General features: G+C 41.5%; 1 protein-coding gene across 1 annotated transcript in view; it reads right to left on the bottom strand.

The window, feature by feature from the left end:
* Positions 1-714: 714 nt before the first annotated feature.
* LOC134483188 (uncharacterized) overlaps positions 715-21,678 on the bottom strand; it is a 341,330-nt gene continuing 320,366 nt past the window's right edge. The window contains exons 2-4 of the mRNA XM_063278455.1: positions 4,511-4,670; positions 1,968-2,111; positions 715-1,335 (exon numbers count right to left, since the gene is read on the bottom strand). Coding sequence (XP_063134525.1) covers positions 1,143-1,335; positions 1,968-2,111; positions 4,511-4,670 — 497 coding nt within the window. The 3' untranslated portion in view covers positions 715-1,142. The remainder of the gene's footprint in view (positions 1,336-1,967; positions 2,112-4,510; positions 4,671-21,678) is intronic.

Genomic DNA, 21,678 nt, shown 5'->3' with positions numbered 1-21,678 from the left:
GGATTAAAATGAATGAATAAAAATATTTAAAAATATTTGAAAGTAAAAATAGTAACAAGAACATATAAATATGAAACAACAAAAAGAAAACTTCAATTAAAATCATAACAAAAATATTTCTAAACAGCATATTCTTAACGAACATTTAGAAGCACAGATGTATTGCTGTTTCTCCTCTAGCACACATAATGAAAGGCGGTCCCCCAAGTTGTCTCTCAAGTGATGTTTTCTGAAGAAGAAAGTGAGTAAGACCTCAATCAGTCAGGCTGGCTTAGTGTTATATAAATTTAGGGTCTCTAAGAAATGACAAATTAACTCTGAGGAAGAATACTCATCCAATGTTGTTACCGTTCAGGATGTTTGTCATCAGGGACTCGTGAGAAAGCAACTTATTCTTCAGGAAGCTCTCTTACTGCTGTGTGTCCAATTCCAGCTCTCTTGCACTTTCTGAGACCTGGGAGAGGAAGGCAGTTTTTCAGACACTGATTTGGTGTTGAAAAGCAAGCCAGCTGTCAGAATGCTGCCTTCTACCACCTCAGTTCTATTGGACAGTCAACATGGACCTTTTAACTGATATCATTGTTGCTAACTCTGTGGGCAGGGGAAATCTCCAGCAACCCTCACAGTAATGTGGGCTGCCAATATGGGACCCAGACTTATACCAGTGCAAACCAAGAACAGGGCAATGGAAGGGACCTCATTGGGTTGCAGGAAGAAAGGAGATGTCCATATGTCACCAAGGTTAAAGCCAATGACAAGTACTAATTTGACATTTGCACTTGGTTCTTATCCCGGAAAGGTGCTTCCTACACAAGAAGTCACATGACCACTTGTCATTTCTCAAGAACCAAGAACATGTTCAAAACTCTACATAGCATCCAATCTATCACGTGCATGTGCAATAATGTGATATGTTATTGATCTGTCACCATTTCTATAATGCAGCTTCAAAAGTGGCAGCAAAATATACTTGCAAAATAATTCAGTTTCTGAAAAGTGGTTGACTTCCCAGAATTCTTGTGCATAGGCAGAGAAATGAAAAATTCCATTACATGAGGTGGTTGGCAGGTTGTGTGTGTAAATTAGAAAGGTGGTAGGAGAGAGCAAAGATGTATCAAATTGGCAAATTTTATCAGATATTGTTAAGCTAACAGCTGCTCCTCCGTACCTGATGATGCTGGGTCTGGAGGTTGCTGGTCTTTATCTTTCTTGTTGAAGTCAACCAAATATTTCTGGTTCATTGCACACTCAAGATGTCCCTCCTTGCTCTCCTGCTTCAGTGGGAGCAACTTCTTCCTACATGTGTTCTCCATCAGGAGCTGGCTGAGCAGGTTTCTGGAAATACAGTCTGCATAGTAAGATCATGCTGCCCCTTTCTCCCATTCCTACTCCCAAGTCCCACTAACTCTACCAGGTCCCAGATACCCATGAAGACTTAATAAAATACATCTCGATACACATAATGCTGCTGCACAAACCACAAAGAGTTAATTCGGGGAAGAATAAATTGTTTGCTTGGCCTGAGTACCAATTAGTGTCCACATCTCTCAAAAAGAACATGGTTCTATAACTATCCATGAAAGCCCAATGCATGGGGCCAACATCAATTAGTAGTTGGCAAACACCCGCAAAAGAGGTCAGTAGAACCAAGAGAAGGTCATGCTAACCCTGTGGTCCACGCACTGAGTGTTGTAAAACCTGGTATGACCCCAGAGGCCCAGGTCAGCCTAATAACATTCTGCTGACGTCAATCAGTGCTGTTCTATCTAGAGCCTTCTGCAGATGCCTAGATAATCCTGGGATGAGTAACAGTCTTTTATGGAACTGAAAACTGAGTCCTGATGACCCTGGCACACTGATGTGTAAACAGCACAAGATATAGAACCAGAGCTGAAGACCGTCCAATCCAGAACAAAGAAATCAGAAATAGCATTCCACAGGTGACAGCCTTTCTGACCAGGACTTACCTAGAGAAGGTAATCTCCTTCTTCAGCTTACGGTTGTTCTCATGGATCTCAGTGTTCTCCATCTCTAAGTTGTGCAGAATTGACATGACCGCCTCCTCCATTCTCTCCAGGTCTTCATAATATGGATTTGGCCTGAAGTGTGGCCTGGCCCCAAATGATAGAATACAATGAACATCAGCATTTAGGAAGATATGAACTCAGGGTGGGTCCTGTACTACACCAGTCCTGGAAGGACACCTTCTGAATTCTACATATTGGACCTTCTTCAGCTTCAGAAACATGTTTTTCTGCGTCCAGCACACCAGAATCTCGGCATCCAGATGGAGGGTTCCCTGGCTCCCTTTATTCAATCAAGAGGAAATCTGCAGTCCAGCCAGTTGAGCTATCAAGAGCCTAGGCCACACCTCTCCATGCTCCCCCACCCCCAATGCACCCAGAATCCTGTGATTTACTTTTTCCTGTCCTGATAACAGACCATATATCATCCCAAAATTATAATCTGCACAACGAATACAAATATACAGGCAAACGTGGCCACATAAGCAAAGAACTGTGCTGTTGACCTTGGGGCTCCCAGAACAAAGCATTCACATCACCATGAAAGTGTTACAGGTAAATACTTAGGCCAAGAGGATGTGGAGAAAGAGGAACACTCCTCCATTGTTGGTGGGATTGCAGACTGGTAAAACCATTCTGGAAATCAGTCTGGAGGTTCCTCAGAAAATTGGACATTGAACTGCCTGAGGATCCAGCCATACCTCTCTTGGGCATATACCCAAAAGATACCTCAACATATAAAAGAGACACGTGCTCCACTATGTTCATCACAGCCTTATTTATAATAGCCAGAAACTGGAAAGAACCCAGATGCCCTTCAACAGAGGAATGGATACAGAAAATGTGGTACATCTACACAATGGAATATTACTCAGCTATCAAAAACAACGAGTTTATGAAATTCGTAGGCAAATGGTTGGAACTGGAAAATATCATCCTGAGTGAGCTAACCCACTCACAGAAAGACATACATGGTATGCACTCATTGATAAGTGGCTATTAGCCCAAATGCTTGAATTACCCTAGATCCTTAGAACAAAGGAAACTCAAGACGGATGATCAAAATGTGAATGCTTCACTCCTTCTTTAAATGAGGAAAAAGAATACCCTTGGCAGGGAAGGGAGAGGCAAAGATTAAAACAGAGACTGAAGGAACACCCATTCAGAGCCTGCCCCACAGGTGCTCCATACATATACAGCCACCCAATTAGACAAGATGGATGAAGCAAAGAAGTGCAGACCGACAGGAGCCGGATGTAGATCGCTCCTGAGAGACACAGCCAGAATACAGCAAATACAGAGGCGAATGCCAGCAGCAAACCACTGAACTGAGAATAGGTCCCCCGTTGAAGGAATCAGAGAAAGAACTGGAAGAGCTTGAAGGGGCTGGAGACCCCATATGTACAACAATGTCAAGCAACCAGAGCTTCCAGGGACTAAGCCACTACCTAAAGACTATACATGGACTGACCCTGGACTCTGTCCCCATAGGTAGCAATGAATATCCTAGTAAGAGCACCAGTGGAAGGGGAAGCCCTGGGTCCTGCTAAGACTGAACCCCCAGTGAACTAGACTATGCGGGGAGGGTGGCAATGGGGGGAGGTTTGGGAGGGGAACACCCATAAGGAAGGGGAGTGGGGAGGGTGATGTTTGTCCGGAAACCGGGAAAGGGAATAACACTTGAAATGTATATAAGAAATACTCAAGTTAATAAAAAAAAAAAAAGAAAAAAAGGGAAAGAAAAAGAATATTTTTGAGTAGAATAAAAAAAAAAATACTTAGGCCAAGACATAGACTCCTATATTCCGGGTGTGGAGGGAAATATAAACATATAACAGTTGTGCATATGCATTTGGATGTATGCACACACAGACTCAGACTGAGACACACCCACAAAACAAAGAGAAATGTAAACAGAGTCAGAGAAAGAGAAAAGCAAATATGGAAACAGAGAGCACTGTGAGAACCAGGAGAAATTCATGCACCATTGCTGTGTCCGAGGGGCTCCCACAGACACACAGACAATAACAAACAGGCCTGAGCCTGACAACTTCTAGTCAAGCATTGAGATGAACTGTTTGGGACCAGGCCCCTCAGGTTGCTGCCTGGATCTTCCAGCACTCAGTCCCTGCCTAGCAAGTACAGAGACTCACCATAAACTCACTGCAATTACAATCTTGCAAAGCCACCAGCTGTCAAGGGCTTTGCAAATGCACACTAGACACTCACTCTCCCTGACTTTATCCCCGAATTCTTCATTCAGACCACAAGTTCTGCTTTTCAATAAATGGAAGCAGATGAGTCCATTTTCCATCTCGCTCCTCAGGAAGGGTCAAGGTTCTGAATCTCCTCTATATGGGAGGTGAGGTTTAGCACAGGGTGGTTAGGGATGCACAGCTTTCTAGAACCCAAAACCTTAATAGGATAAGATGAAGGTGACCTTGCAGACCCAGGAATGAAACAAGAGCATTTGGAGCGATTCATACCTGTTCTTCATGGATCTCTCTGTCAGAAACCTCAGGCGATCTCTCAGGTCATTTCTCTCCTCGGTAATGAGCTGCAGCTCTTTAATCAGCCTCTCCTTTTCCTTCTTGGCCTGATTCTCGCTTAGTTCAGTGCCAGGGGATGATGTTTCTCTCCCAGTGTCTGTAGGTAGAAGAACACAAGTGAACCTGCATGGGGAGAATGCATAGAGTGTACATAGACCACAGTTAGGCCTAAACAGGAGAACAAGCCTGGAACCCAGTGTCACTGCTAGGCGATTGGTCTATCCTTAAGAGGCGTCCTCAGTGGATCTCAGTTCTCCCACTACTCTATAGAGACCAAGAGATGTAAGCAGCCAGGTGTTCCCTATGCCGGAAATCACGTGCTTACATGTACCATGGAGATGGCTTCTCCAGGATTATCATCAACTGAACAGGGTACAGCTTTATTTCAGGACCCTCACCCATGTGGTTTCAGAACTCAGATGATAAATTCACCATCCACTAAACTTGAGTGATTGGAGACACTCAGATGTCCTACCCTGATACTCTAGGCCAACAACTTTGGATTTAAAACACATTTCCAGGAAGGACATGTTCAATAGACTTATCAATTCCCCTATATGAAATAACAAATGCCCCAGAAGTTCCAATAGGTTACAGGCTGAATCTTGGTCCACATGTTCCAAACATTTTGGTATTTTAGAAAAATGTTTGTAACACACAACCTCTAATATATAAAGCTAATGATGACCCTGCCAGTTAGAAGAAATCAGAGGTCGTCTAAGAACATAAGCTTATTGCCTGGAGCACAATTTTCTCCCTGTTACTATTGTCAGATATCCACTGTATTTAAAGAAGCAATGAGAGTGAAATACATTGCTGCCCTGTCTAAACTCAGAAAAGGTGGACCCTCCATGACTCCTGATCGTGTTATTATATCAATGTAACCTAACAAATTCACTGTAAAAGTAAAGGCCAGAAATTCACAGGATAATAGCATTGGCCTTACCATATACTCCCTGTGGGGTTGGGGAAACTAAAGTTCTGAAATCCTGACTTTCAGGAATTGTGATATTCATGAAAATTCAATTCCTTTTCAGATGCTCCAGTTGTTGTGGCCCATTGCTAGAAAGGTCAGCTTAAGCCTGCAGCCCCCCTGACAGGGAACTCAAAATATATTGCCCAGAACTTACTAAACATTCCCCAGAAGTGCTGTCTTTGTCCATCATTACTTTGAGACAAAAGGCCAGATTCCTTCACTCTAGTCTGTCCACAATCGACGTTCCCCCTCCCAAAACGCTTGCGAAGACGGGAAAACATGTCTTAGCTTGTAACTGCCAGACTCAGACTGAGAGAAACTAGGGCACTGGTTGTCACTGATGTCTGGTGACATCACAGAGGATGCCAGAACTCTCTAGGAGACAATAGAATGTCCAAGAAGGGACAGCTGATGTCATGGGGAGCAGACTTTGTCTCCCTGCTAATGTTCTCCCTGTACTGAGCATAAGCAGAGGTGCCCTTTCCAGGAGCCTTTCCTGGGGCAGAGCCACTGAGCATCTCCTGCTTCCAAAGCCAAATTTTCCTCAAGGCTTGATTATAAAAAACCTTAGTAATTCCTATGCATCTAAATGAATGTTTCTTTTCATATCTTGCCCAAAAATGTCTCATCCTAACTCAAATCGTCCTCATTCACCAATGTCAGCCATTAAAACTTCCTGAGATTTCACACCAGCTTGAATATGCAGTCAAAAGTTCTCCTGTCTCATTCTGTACAGGTGCTTTATATCACATCAAGAAATAGTCTGCATGGTAGGTTACAACATGGGTGTGTGTTAGGGGAACACTCATGAAGTCATGTGCTTAGCAATCGACAATTGCCAGAATATTCCTTAGGAGAAAGAGTTGAAGTCTTTAAATGCTAGGAAAAGTGTGGAGACCAGTTGGCAGAGGAAAGTGCAATATTGGAGCCACCAGTGAAGGGAACCTCATGCTGGTGGTGGGGTTCTCCTCTCTGCACCAATGTCGCCAAAGGAGCACTGCTGACAGGCCTGAGTAAGATATACCATGAGCTTCTATCAGAAAAATAAAATAGTCAAGAGATATAGGGGGTGCACAGAAAGGTCTAAAATGAGGCTATAAACATCATTAAGTGGATAGAGCAAGGTCCCAGCACCTGTACACTGGGAAATGGCCACCACACCAAACACAAAAGCATCTATCATAGTGAAAAATGAATACTTTACAGAATGCACACACTAACATTGATTGATCACATCCATAGTTCAAATTTTGGGGGCAAATTCATGGCCCTAACTATCTTTCTCTCAACTTATATAGCAAAAAATAAGAGAGACAGAGAAAAGAAAAAGTCAAAACAAAATCCCAAGTTTCTCATATGAGGACTGCAGGAAGTGTTATATGGTAGTCAGTTCTGATTAGACATTTTAGATAGAACAGTACACAGTGACCCTTGATGAGATGGGCCCTATATAAAGCTTTTTGCAATATTGGAATTTTAACAAACCTCATCCAGAACGTACAGAAGAGGTAAGGATGTGATCACCATGTCCTTGCTCTCTATCAGTTTTTTTTTCTGTGTCCCCGATTGTCAGGCATAGAACAGCAACAATCTGAAATAGCTGGTAGACATGGGAAAACGTGGCTAAAACTATAGTTGTGGGTTACACACCTCAACTGTCAAAGGCTAATGCTGTCCTCACAGTCCTTGGAAGCCACTCTTGTAAGCCTATCTATTGGAAAGTGGAAGGAGATTTATCTGAGCTCAAAGTGAACCTGGCCATCCAGGGAGAGGGCAACATGGGATACTTGAGACCCTGTCTAAAACCAGCACAGAAACCCACCCTGCATTCAAAGCATCATCCACCAATTCTCGATTATCTACCATTCTCTCCCTACCAGTCGTTCAGTTTGGAATGGTAGAAAAAAAAAAACTGGGACTGATCTTTCCATTCTAAGGACCTTGATCTCTCTTTCCTTAGGTTCACCTTAAGAGTGCATACAAATGGATATCATCATCTGAACATCGTAGTATTATCTGCTTTGTATAAGTAGCATAATACTGTGCCTATGACAATCTCAAGCTTCCTTGAGTGTTGTTGCCCCATCAAGAAGTGTGATGTACTGAGGCCAATCCCCAGGGATCCTTTCAAGGGATTAGAAGGAAGCCATCAGAGATACTCCACTTCTTTGTCATTAGATTAAATCAAGTTGACACAATGTGAACCTGGTGGGCTATTTGACCATGCATCTTTCTCACAACCCCACCTTTCTGAGTTCAGTCCATGGCAGAATTCATTGCCCACCATCGTAGATATTTCTTTGTATATTTCCACAAGAGCCAGGATTCTTTTCTTTTTTTAAAATAGAATTAGTTTTAGTCAATCAACTGTTGTCCTATGTAAGAAATGATTAGTATATATTGTAACTTACCACACTGTATTTGTGTATACAAGTACATTATTGGAAATCCAGCATTACTGAGGAATTGGAAACCAGTGCTGTGGCCTTGCCTTTCTGTGCCTAGTCCTGGCTCACAGGCAGCAGGGGGCAGACCTTGAGGTCCTCTTCAGGGACAGAGTGATGGTGAATGGGCACTGAGCAGGCAGAGAAACACAGCTGAGGCAGCTCCTTTCAGGTATCAAACACATCATCTCCTTTCCATCTTAAGGGCTGTTGCTGAGGTCTTGCCCCCGTACCTACCTTAATAGCAGCAAATTTGTTACACAGCAGCCAGCTCTTTCCTATTGTTCTGTAATACGCCTCCACATCATGGATGCCAACAAACAAACTAACAAAAAACAAAAAAACCTATTGAACTGTGTGGTGCTGGTCACATACCCTGTTATATTCTGTATGTTACGATTTGTTAATCTTAACAAGTTCCCCAACTATGAGCTTCACATAGGACCCATTAGATTCAAGGAAAATAGGAACAATTATGTGTAAAATGACCCGAGTCAGGGCCCATAGACAGCAGCATTTCCAGCACTTGTGCTTTAGCCCATGTGGATTTTGCAATGAGCTGGGCCTAGCAATGTCCAGTACACAGTTGTGAGCTGTTGCTCTGGTTGAAATGTATTGGAGTGTGCATTCAATAAACTACACCTATTTAAATGAATTCAGTGTTCCTGTGGTCTGAGTCCAGACCTCTTGACACCAAATCTTCCCTTCAGCAGCACTTAGGAAAAGAAGCTAAGGTTAGGAAAGGTGACATCTTGTCATAAATTATGTGACAAGAGGGATGGAGAAATGATCCCTTGTGTTAAGAATCAAGGTGTCCTCTGTAATATTCAGGTCTATACTGGCCCTGTGCATCAGCTTCAAGGACCCATTTCTGATTTTCTTTGGGGTTCCCGTGATGATGCACTCAGACATGATTGGAAAGAACCAAAACGGTGGTCAGACTTGATTTATAAAATGCAGGCAACATTGCAAACTTAGGTTGCAGGATATTTGATTCATATTTTCAGCCCCAAGATAGAGTTACTTACTTTAAAAAAAATTACCTCCGGCAGTTCAGTTCAGCACTAGCACCAATATTTTACCCTAGAGCCTTTTTTGGTTGTTTGTTTGTTTTTTGTTTTTGTTTTTGGATGAACAAGTACTTTCTTATTTTGTGGCCCAGCCCTAGCTCTTACTTCTTTGCACAGTCACAGAGAGACCTCAAACATATACTCAGCCAAAGGCAGGGGAATGTAGAAAAGAGCCTAAGGCAATACCACATAATGACATTGAAAGTGGGTGGCCAAAAGGTGTTATAAAATTCACCTCACTTCAGCGAGTGATGACATACCAACCTGGTGGCCTACGATTCTGGAATATTAATCAGAATCCTTTCGTCATATTAGATCTTAATAGAAACAAGGAAGCAGTCCTTTCCTGAAGTATACATTCATCATACGTAAAGAAGATATTAAATCCATATACAACTCAGAATAGAATTATCCCCCAAGACCGGAAAGATCTGGCAACATGAATATTAGAAGCTTCTCCTGTGTTACAGTGGTAAGCACAGAAGAAAGAGGAAGATAGGGCTGAACACAAAAGCATCAGGCCAGAGCACTGTTTCCCAGGATGAGTTGCTAGGTGAAGGTAAATAAACCTTACTAAGTTTAATACAGTATTACATACACTGTTGTAAGTAACTGGAGCCGAGGCTATCCCCAAAGGTTTGCCTGTCTGTGAAATCTGATACCCTAACTCAGGTGTCTTCCCTGGCCTCAGTGGGAGAAGGTGCACCAGCCCTACAAAAACTTGATGTGTCTTGGTGGAGGCACACTCTGAGGGATATTCCTCTACTCTCTCAGAGGAGATGGTGTGAGGACATTGGGGAGGAACTGTGGGAGAGAAGTAACAAGAGAAAGGACAGCAATTGGGATGCAAAGTGAATTTAAGCCTGTCAGTCACTGCTCTATTGCTGTGAAGAGACACCTTAACTAAGGTAACTAATAAAAGAATCAGGGTGTGCCCATGTCTCCAGGTAGATATGTAGCAGAGGACTAGCTTATCTGGGATCACTGGGACGGGAGAACCTTGTTTCTGAGGAAGCTTCATGAACCATGATATTGGAACTTAGGCCTCTGAGGTGGGAGTGAATTGGCGGGTGGAGGAGCAATCTCATAGGGAGAGGGTGTGGGGGGACAGAAGAGGGGGTCATGTAGAGGAACATGGAGTGGGAGATAAATTGGAAATGTAGATAAAATAATGAAAGAAAACTAAAAAACATGAGACTATGAGTATAATTCTAATTCAAGCCTCAAATAATAAAAACATAAATGCGAGAGTCGCCTGGTCCTGTTCATGTCATCCTGAATCTTAAAATCTTTTTTCCTCCAAATTCTGTGCCACATGAGGTGCACTGACCTGTCAGCTGCCTGCTTGGATGACAACTGCAGCAGCTTCCCTATGCACTTGCTTTGTAGGAGCACGAAATCTATTGAGCTCCCTTTTCCAAGTTGGAACTTTAATTGGTAAGAGTCTTGCCTTGAGGACATCTTCCACTTCTCTCCAGCACAGAGGCAGGAGGCTTATCGTTAATAACATTCATCTCCTTAACTATGTCACCCTCCTCTTCAGCACATGACTTTGCTGTGACATTAAACTTCTTAGTGATCTTTTCCACTCTAAGCTGCACATGGTTTTCATGTGTTTGCCCTGTGTGTTGTTCCTTCTCCTGCAGTCTTGAGGAACAGTGACCAAAAGTAACCAAACCACAGGCTCAAAGCCATGTTAATACTGTATTGTGTACTATTTTCACAGAGCTGCCTGAGATGTAAATGGGACATGGAGAATTCGAACATAGTTTGAATCTTAGGCCTTTCACTGGGCAGTCCCTCATCTTCTCTAAAAATTAACCCCATTTTTCTACCATTGAGACCCACCTGCTGCTTAGCTCTTTACCCCTCTGCCGTGGTCTGTTCCATATCTCTTCCTGCCCATGTCTATTCTGAATCTCCTGCTTCAGCTTGCCTCTGCCTATGCCCCTCTCTATGCCCGGAAGTTCTGCCCACATACTTCCTGACGCAGCTCTTGGCCATCAGATCTTTATTACATCCAGTCGGCAGTGAGACAACACCTGATACATCTCTTAGCTTGTGTTGAGCTGGTGAGAAGGACAAACATCCACAAAATAGCAAACCTGATGATGGGACATAGAAATGACAAGAGAAATCCTGCCAGCACTTAGCTCACTGCCAGTACAGAACTAACAATTGAAAGTTGACACACCTTAGTACAAAGGGAGGTGACCTCAGCATTTCCCCTTTTACTCCAAGAAATACCTTTAATTTAACATTAATAAGCTAGATAAAATAAGAAAACTTATGAGATGCATCAGGTAAGAATTACTGTCACAATATTCTGTCCATTCGTATTTTGCAAAATTGGAGAAGGTACTTCATTATCTAAATTATATTAGTCTAAAATTTTGTACCTAAATCATTTTCTATCACTTTTTAAGCTTTGTATCCCTTATCTATCATAACTTGCATTTATTAACCATAATAAGTCTTCTGAGACCAAATGTACTTTCATTAATTCCAAACAATTTAAGCGTTTATGTCTTTCATCCTTAAAATTTGACACATTTTTTGCATACAAATTTTCTTTTTCTTTTTCTTTATTCAGCTTCCACATGAAGATTATTTTTGCTCTGATTTAGAGCAGGATGCAAGGGTGAAGTGCAGACCTGAGGGAAGGGCAGATGAATGGAGTTGAGCTGCAGGATGTGAGGTTCACAGAGAATAAATAAGAAGTTAAAAAAAATAAGAAATAAGCACAGTGGGGATGAAGCTGTGAATGCTTGGCATGGGGAGGTTTGGCAGTGGACTGGGCATTTTAGGGGTGGTGTGGGATTGGCGTGGGTTCTGGAGTAGTAAGGATGGTGTCTGTTCTTGTCTTTTGGGGAAACTCCTCGGTCTTCTCCCATCCCTCCTCCACCTCTACCCCCACCTCCAACCGCCATAACTGCCTCCTACCACAGCAGCGGCTTCTGGGCATCGGCCTCTTTCTGCTCAAGCTCTTCTATGTGCTCGGGGGTGGTACAAGCTTTTAAAAGTCCCAGGCAGTGGGCAGACCACGCACACTCTCCTGGCATCCCCATCCTCTCTCAGGACTTATGGTGCCAGAGCGGTTATCACAGGAGTTTTGATACTGCTGTGGACTGTCCATAGAGCCCTGCTTTCTGAGCCTCCCATGTCCACCCTGTTCCTGTCCAGGTTCCTGGCTGTCACATTTCTGCACGATGGTGAACAAGTTTGTTTTTCTGATTCTCATAACAAGAAAAGGTTAAGACTAAACTATCTAATCTTCAACCCCATCCAAGATCTGAGGAGGAGAAATATTCCTGAAAAAAAGGAAATTCAGAGCAAACAGCTTCCAAACCTAAGAAATAACAGAAATGGTTGGCTACCCTGGGAGTCAGTCAGCAAATATTCCTGTGTCACTGTGGCATCCACCTTCAACTCACTGGGCCAGGAGCTCTGACAACAATCCTTTGAAGCAGGTCACTTGAAGGACTATCCTATTTTTTTTTCCAAAAACTGGGACACAGACTTCCCCATGATCAACTTCTGCACAGTCTGGACAGCTTTCTGGCAGCAGTAGAGGTAAGTAGGTAGTATTTCACCCAATGGTTCTTTAGAGCCCATCATCTTTTTCAGAATAGATTGGGGACACTACCAGGAGTTGAGGTCTCTCCCACTGTGAAAAGCCTTTAACTATTAGGACATCTGAAATGGCAGATTCTTCAGATCTCTAATGATTTGAGAACCACCTTTGTATGTAATGTCTATCTCAGTGGACAAATGTGGCTTTTTTTCCCAAGGGATTTACTTCCTACTTAACTTTAAAAACATACACAGGAAGTTAAATAAAGCTTATTTCTGTACCTAACTAAAGCAGTACCTAACATGACTGGAAGACTGATTATTTATAGTTGGAAAGTACTAGCTTGAATTCCGTAATTATCCACGGCAGTGTGCAGTAGTAATTTTATAAAATTAGAATTTTACACCACATTGTGAATAAGTTGCATATACTTATATCTTAAAAATGAATTGAATCATTTATGCAAGTACAATTTTAAATTCTATCATCATTCAAAAATCCATGCCATCCTAAAATATTTGAGACTTGGTATTGCTTTCTAGTATAAATAGAGATACAGTGATCTATGATTTTGTCATTTTAGTCCCTTCTCCTGATTTCCCACAACATTAGACAGAGAATTGAGGAGAGAAAGAGAAAGGAAGAAAGACACCCCTGATTCGAATCTGCTTTACTGTTTCCTCCCTGACCATGGCCAGTAAGAACTTGCAACCAACCCCCTAACTGACAATAATCATCTACAGCCCACGGCAGACAAATAACCACCCACCCACCCTTCCTCTTGAGAATGAGGGGGTCATGTTCCTTTAAGTTGCTTCCCAATGTATGTGGGGTGACAACATGTTTTGGGGACCTTACAACAATTGGGACATTTTCCAAATCCTGGGAGATCTTGCAGTTTCCTACGCGTCCAGACCCTGAATGTGGCGGGATTAACTGAAGTCCTGGCTACATTAACAATGAAAAATACAAACATACATTCTTACCATATGAGGAAGGTCACCGGATATCTACCCCTTGAAGTTTGCTCAAAACAATTAGTCAATTAGCTTTTTATTTATCTTCAGGTCACTTCTTAGTAAACAGGCAGTAAAGAGACAGATTGTTTGCCAAAATTATATCAATTGCTTCTAAGCCAGTCACCAATTGAGTTCCTGCCATCCTTTGAAGTTTCATCAGAGAGGCTCTATTTTGCACAGACTCACAATACTTATGTCTCCCATGTGGCAAACTAAAAGAACTGTTAAGATCTCCTTAAATAATTCAACAGTTTTCCCAATCCAAAGTCTCCCACCCTCCTCCAAAAAATCAAGAGATTCCTCACAAACATCTCCACTCACTTCGGTACCAGTTTATATATCAGTCACATTTCTGTTACTGCAGAAAAATACTATGACCAAGAACAACTCAAGGAATACAGTTCTTCACATTGTGGTAACCAACCCCAACTACCAAATTATTTCATTGCTAAGTCATAAATGTAAGGTGGCTACTGTTTTGAATTGTAATGTAAATAGCATGTATAAAGTATGTCTCATATGTGGTTGTTCCCTGAAGGGCTTGCAACCCACAGGTTGAAAACTGCACTTGTGTGTGGTGGTGGGAGGGGGGGTTGTGAGTTTTTTGTTTTGTTTGTTTGTTTTCCTTTTTCTCAAAACCCAAATGCTGATAAGAACATAGGCCAATATCAGGCTCTTCAATTTTATTCCATTAGGCACTGTGTCTGCTCTCATGATATTAACATGCTGGTTTTTCTTTTTTACTATTCCCCAAAATGAAGGTGAAATCATTAAAGGTGATGCCTCCCGCAGTGCTTTACTGTCTTATTAGTTAGCAGTGTCTGACTGCCCTGCTCAGTTGTGCTTTCATGTGAGTTCTGAGATTTTTTTTTCATTCCCATGAAGATCTGTATTGGGATTATAATGGGATGGATTTAAACCTGTAGATGACTCTGGTAGGATTCGATATAATAATATAAATCATACTGATACATGAAAATGAGAGGCCTCTTCATTTTCTGGTTTCTTCAGTTTTTTTTTTTTCCTAATGATTTCATTTTAACAAGTCTTTACTTCCTTAGATATTACAAGATTTTTATTCTGAATGGGTTTGTTTTCTTGGCTTCTTTCGTCATATTTATTGTTGGTATACAGGAGTTCTATTGATTTTACTGTGATTTTAGTGAATGTGTCCATGAGCCATACGAGTTTGCTAGTGGTTTCGTAGTGGTCTTTATATATGGATCATATCGCCGGCAAATGAGAATACTCTGACTGCTTTCTTTCATATTAACATGCCTTTCCATCTCTCTATTGTCATATTGTTTGGATAAGACTTCACATACTAGTTGAATTAGATGAAAAGAATGAACATCTGTGACTTATTCCTGATTTTAGTGGAAATCCATTATGATTTCCTCCAGTTAGGATGCTGTTGGCCTTGCATATCGCCTTTATAATGTTAAGGTATGTCTTCTCCATATCCCAGATTCTCCAGGACTTTTGCATTAATCACTGTGGGATTTTGCCAAAGAGATTGTCTGCCTCTACTTCAGTGATCATGTGTTTCCTGTTCTTGGTTTTCTGTGGTGAATTGTTTATTCATTTGTATTTGTTGAAACATTCTTGCACCTCTGCAGTCAAGCCAGCTTGATCACGGTACCTGACACTTTTGGTAAATGTCTGAATTTTATTTTCCAGGATATTATTGAGAAATTTTTCACTTAACTGTTCCTTCCAATCTTAGTTTCTTTTCTATGCTGTGAAGAGACACCATGAGCAAGGGAACTTGTAGAAGAAAGAGTTTATTTCAGCTTACAGTTTCAAGGATCATGAGTCTATGAATATTATGCTGGGGCACACGGCAGCAGGTAGGACACCATGTTTCTAGAGAACTGACTGAGAGCTTACATCTTATGTGCAAGTCGGAGACAGAGAAAGTGTTAACTATAGATGGTGTTGAATTTGGAAACCTCAAAGCCCAATCCCATACACTCCTCCAACAAATCCGTATCTTATAATTCTTCCCGAATATTTCCACTAACCAGCAACAAACATTCATATATGTGAGTTTATGGGGGCCATTATCATTCAAATCACCATATTCCACTCCCAATTCCCCATAGATTCTTAAACATATCATAATAAAAATACATTAGCTCAGCTTCCAAAACCCCTGTAGTCTTTCGGTCTCTACACAGTTTATCCACAGTGCTTTTCGACACTCCAGGAAGTCCCTTAATTATTCCCCTATGAAATCAAAAGGCAAATTGCATACATCCAATGTGTAATGCCAAAATATGTTATCATTGCAAAGGGAAATTGGGAATGTGGTGAGCCAGTTCAAGGCAGTAACCCAACAGGGCACACTCCACATTCTCTACTTCTGATGCATGACAAAGGGATTAGATGGGTCCACTGCTCTGGCTTTGCTGACTGCAACATAATTCCTAAAACTATGTTGTATCGCATAGATCTGTGGTGGTTGTGTTTTCATTGTCACTCATTTCTAGGATTTTAATTTTTCCTTATGTGTTTCTCCCTTGGCCCTTTCAGTAGTGTGTTGTTTGTGTTGCTGACCTTCCACGAGAGTGTGTACTGACTGCACTTTCTATTGTGTGATACCAGTTTGATTCCTTTGTGCTTAGATAGAATGCATGACACTACTTCAGCTTTCTTATCTTTCCTGAGGGCTGTTCTGTGTCCTAATCCGTGGTCAATTTTGGAGACAGATCCACAGGCTGATAGAAAATATATGTATAGTTCAGTGTAGTTTGTTAGGTCCATTTGACTGATGATGTCACTGAATTCTGCTCCTCCTCTTTTGTTTATTTGCATGTGATCTGCCAAGTGGTCGGAATAGACTATTAAAAACAATCACAACCACTATTATAGCTAATGGGTAATTTCAGATCTATCTGATAATTATATATTTAAATTTGTGACTGCTGTGTTTAATATGTATATATTTAGAATTGTAGTATCTTTTGGTAATTGCAAAGTATGAAATGAATGTCCTTACATCTTCTGGACAGGATTGGTTTGAAATCTATTCTGTCAGCTGGATAGAGAAACTGCATAGAATTGCTATAGGGACCTGTGTCTTAGGTCTGTTTCCCTAGTATATCCTCTACATCTCTCATGATGGTGATCCTCTTTCTGGCTAAATGTATGTCTGTTTACTGGGGAATTGAGTTAAGTGACGTGCAAATATTATTTAAACCTATGTATTTAATTTTGTTAATTTTTGTGGGTTTTATTGGCTTCTTTTGATTGACTGTTCTAGTTTTGTTAAATTATTTCCTGTTTCCTCTGGTATTTTATCCTTCTCTTCAAACTAAAGTATTCCTTTTAGGATCCTCTATAGAGCTCCTTACTGGTTATACATATTTTGTAAATTTATTCATCATATGCCTTGATCAGCACAGTAGCTGGGCAGCTGCCTGCCCTCCATGGTATCAGATCTACTTTCCAAACAATAACGCTCAACTCTTACTGACTGTGTAGCATCTTGGCTGCTCTTTGTTGCACTTGGACAGCCCTCAGGACCAGGCTCTCCTCTCCCTTAACCATGGCTGCTGTCCTCTTCCTCTCTCCTCTCCATCACACATGTTCTTCCTTTATTCTCTGGCAGCTTCTTCCTCCTTCTTCCCTCCTCATGATCCTCTCTAGCAAAGCCTTCAAAGCTCACCTCCCCCATCTCTCTACTGTGCAGCTGTTGGCTGTTGGCTTCTTTATAATCACAGTTAACTGGGAGCAGGGTCAGTTTTTGGAGGTTAACCAGTCTTGAGTTCTACATATTAGCATTAAAATACAAGCAGAATTAGGCCAATCCACTACAAGGATTTCTTTTGTTTTGTTTTGGTGTAAGTTTTCTTTTACCTTTTCACTTTTTATTTTATTTTTGGCTATTTTTTTATTAATTGGTTATTTTATTTATTTACATTTCAACTGTTGTCCTGCTTTCCACACTCCCCTCATCATATCTTACATCCCATTTCTGCTCAGCTTTGCCTATATGACAGTGTTCCCCCACCTACACATATCCATTCCCACCTCACAACTCCAGCATCTACTTTTGGTGGGCAACAGGCCTCAGCGTAGTCAATGGCCTCCCGCCACGTGGGTGCCACTTAAATCAGTCCTCTTCTACACAGTTACCTAGAACCATAGACCCTGTATATACTTTGGCTGGCAGTTTATTCCCTAGGAGCTGGGGGATTGGTGACAGAGGGTCTGGTTAGATATTAAAGACCAATAGTTGCTGCTTTCTCTTCTTTTTCTGGTTATGGGTGAAATGGTGATTGTGTGCTTCATTTTTTGAAATTATTGAGAGATGATTCATTTCTTGGTTTTTCTTGGGTATAGTTTAGCTCATTGTCTTGGAGTTTCCCTACTACAATCCTCTGTTGTGCTTTCTTAGAGAAAAATATTGTTTAAATTTGGTTTTGTCTGGGGCTGAGGATTTAGCTCAGTGGTAGAGCGCTTACCTAGGAAGCGCAAGGCCCTGGGTTCGGTCCCCAGCTCCGAAAAAAAGAACCAAAAAAAAAAAATTTGGTTTTGTCATGAAATATTTTGGTTTCTCCATTTATGGTGATTGAGAATTATGCTGGGTATAGGATCCTTGGTCCGCATTACATCTGCCCAAGATTTTCTGGCTTTTGGAGTCTCTGTTGAGAAGTCTGGTGTAATTCAGATAGGTCTGAACTTATTTGTTACTGGTTATTTATACCTTACCCCTTCTAATGATCTTTCTTTGATCTGTGCATTCAGTGTTTTAATTATTATGTTAATGGAGGAATTGTTTCTGGTATGATTAAATTGGCATTCTGTAGGCTGTTGTACCTTCATGGCCTTTTCTTCCTTTACCTTATGGATGTTTTCTGCTATGATTTACTGAATATGCTTACTGGACCTGTGAACTGGAAATCTAAATTCTCTTCTATTCTATTATCCTTAGGTTTGGACTTTTAATTCTGTCCTGAAATTCATGGATGTTTTGTATTCAATAAACCATACATGATTATCTGAGATGGGTATTTTGTGATTTGTGGGGTGATCTCCTTGATCCCAACTCTTACAATTAGGTCCACGTTTTATAATGAAACAAGGTCAAGAATGGTGACCTCTTGCCATAAACTATATGAAAAAGGCAGGTGAATTAATGTGTGTCAAGTATCAGTAGATTCCTGGGTGGTTTTTGCTCCGGGTTGGCCATATGCAACAGTTTCAAAAGCCCAAGTTTGATGTTCCTTGGGATTCCCAAGATGATGCACTCAGACCTGACAGACAACACCCAGAATCCTCGTCAAAGAAATTGATTTATAAAATCGAGGGAACGTTACTAAGTCATGTTACAAAATATTTGATCACACTGTGATCTCCAAGAATGTATTATTTACTGAAAAACTAGTGTGTGGTATAGCAGGGCCATGGCACAGACATTTAAAGCAAGAGTTGTTTATTCATGTAAACATGGACTTAATTACGGTATGGCTCACCTACCACACACATTTATGGCAAAGGTAAAAAGTGCACTTAGGTCCAGCAGATCAAGACACAACGTGAAAGGAAATCTAGATAACTAAACCAATGGAAAGTTTTTGAGTTAAAGGATTTTTAAGAAAGTGTTCAGAGGGAACAGGACTGCTCTTCTTCTGGGAGGTCAGTGAATCAGGAAAGACAGTTGGGAGCTTTACTTGACTTCAGCATCTGACTCCTGAAACTTCATTGGTAAACTTAATGTCTGGAATTTTGGATTGTAAAACAACAGGTTGGCCCTGCAGCTTTGGGCAAGGCCCATGGACAAAGAGATCGCACCTGATGGGAACAATCTTAAAAGCCATCTGATTCTGGTAAGTCACCTGAGAAGTCCTCAAGGAGAGAGGAATGAATGGGTAGCACCATAATAGAAGGCTTTAGGATCTCGGATAGTGCTACTCTAGATGCCTGGAATATAGAAGCAGAAAATGTAAAGCTAAATGACTTCGCAGGAATTAGCTCATTTCTGATTATGATTTTTTCATATTGGTATTTTATATTTATTCTTTTTTTAAAATTTAAATCAAGAGCCTTAGGTTGTAATGCGAGGCGGTCTTAGAATCAGAAAATGCTTAGAACACTTGTATGGCGCCCCACAACTAACACTATCTGGCTAGAAATTCTACTTTTAATTTCGTCATCATCGACAGCTTCCATTTAACCAGCAGGGTCCATGCCAGGCAGACACTGAGCAGGTTGTATGTTCTGTTAATCTCCACAACAACCCAATTCAGCAGAAACACCCCCATTTTACAGGTGAAGAAACCACAGCTCAAAGCAAATGAGTGTCAGGGTCCCCTCAGTCTCACTGGCTGTCACTCAGACCCACATCCTTCTCTGTAAAGGGAAGCCATGGGCCTGATGTGGGCTGTGCAAGCTGACTCTGCTGAGATGATCAATGCTATTCTTGACCCTGGGAGAATTTAAGACAAGGTGACCCACAGACTCCTGGGATAGATTCTGCCTCTGGGTTCTAGGGTGGGACACAGTATCCCTTGTCGTGGGTCTCTACTCAGCTGAGGAGTCTGCTCCCATGTGTCAGCTTCTATGACAGTGGTTCAAAACACTCCTAATGATGCAACCCTTTAATACAGCTCTTCATGCTGTGATGATCCCCTCCATAAAATTATTTCACTGCTACTTCATAAATAATATTGCTACTCTTATGTGTCATAATGTACAAGGTATCTGATATGCAATCTCTGTGAAGCAGTTGTCACCCACAGGTGGAGAAATATTGCTCTATAAACTTTTTTTTTTTAATGAAAGGCTTTCACCTCAGAAGTACCTGGAGCAGTTGTAAGAGCCCTGAAATACTGACAAGTTTTGGCAGGCCCAAGACTGCTTGCCATAATGACAACAGAGATTCCTGGCTAAAGGCACAATCTGAAATCACTGTCCCCAGGTCATTTCTTGCCTAAGTTTTCCCTCATTACAATGTCTGTCTGCTTGGACATGTCTGTCCAGGAAGCCAGTCCATGTAGTCTCTGATACAGACAGAATGCTAAAGGCAAGAATGCTTTCCCTCTGTTGGCCCACAGTCATTTCTATAGAAGTAAGTTCAAATCCCCTGTGGATAAATGTGTGTCTCTCACATGGTGTGTGAGACTCGAAATGTCAACCGTTTGAGTTGACAAAAAACAAATTTCACTTCAGATTTACAGCTGACTAAAAATTATTTTTGGGAGAATGCAGAGGGTGGCCAGGCCTGCAGAGTCAGATCCCCTCCCTGCCTGGGATGATCCCACCCTCAGTAGACTTCAGCTTCACCTATAAGTTCTAAACAGAAAAATCTGACCTTAAGATTCTGAAGTCCACAATATGCAAACCCCTAAACTTGGTAAACGGCCTATATGGGGGTTTTCTCCAGTTTAAACTATTCTGGCTTCTTTTCTCTCTTGTGCTGCAATCTGTTCTCTCAGGTCTGTTGGTCCTGGAAGGACCTGGGTTCAAGTCAAGGCCTCCTGGGTGGGGAGGAAGATGTTCTGTTGTGTGAATGAGTATGGATTAAGAATGTAGCCCCACCAACAGATTGGGAAAAGATCTTTACCAATTCTACAACCGATAGAGGGCTTATATCCAAAATATACAAAGAACTCAAGAAGTTAGACCGCAGGGAGTCAAATAACCCTATTAAAAAATGGAGTTCAGAGGCAAACAAAGAATTCACAGCTGAGGAATGCCAAATGGCTGAGAAACACCGAAAGAAATGTTCAACTTCTTTAGTCATAAGGGAAATGCAAATCAAAACAACCCTGAGATTTCACCTCACAGCTGTGAGAATGGCTAAGATCAAAAACTCAGGTGACAGCAAATGCTGGCCAGGATGTGGAGAAAGAGGAACACTCCTCCATTGTTGGTGGAAGGCAGACTGGTACAACCATTCTGGAAATCAGTTGGAGGTTTCTCAGAAAATTGGACATTGAACTACCTGAGGACCGAGCTATACCTCTCTTGGGCATATACCCAAAAGATGCCCCAACATATAAAAAAGACACGTGC

This window comes from Rattus norvegicus, chromosome 19, assembly GCF_036323735.1.
Source record: "Rattus norvegicus strain BN/NHsdMcwi chromosome 19, GRCr8, whole genome shotgun sequence".
Taxonomy (NCBI): Eukaryota; Metazoa; Chordata; class Mammalia; order Rodentia; family Muridae; genus Rattus; species Rattus norvegicus.
Note: the sequence above shows the minus strand (reverse complement) of the source record. Positions and strands in the feature narration are given on the sequence as shown.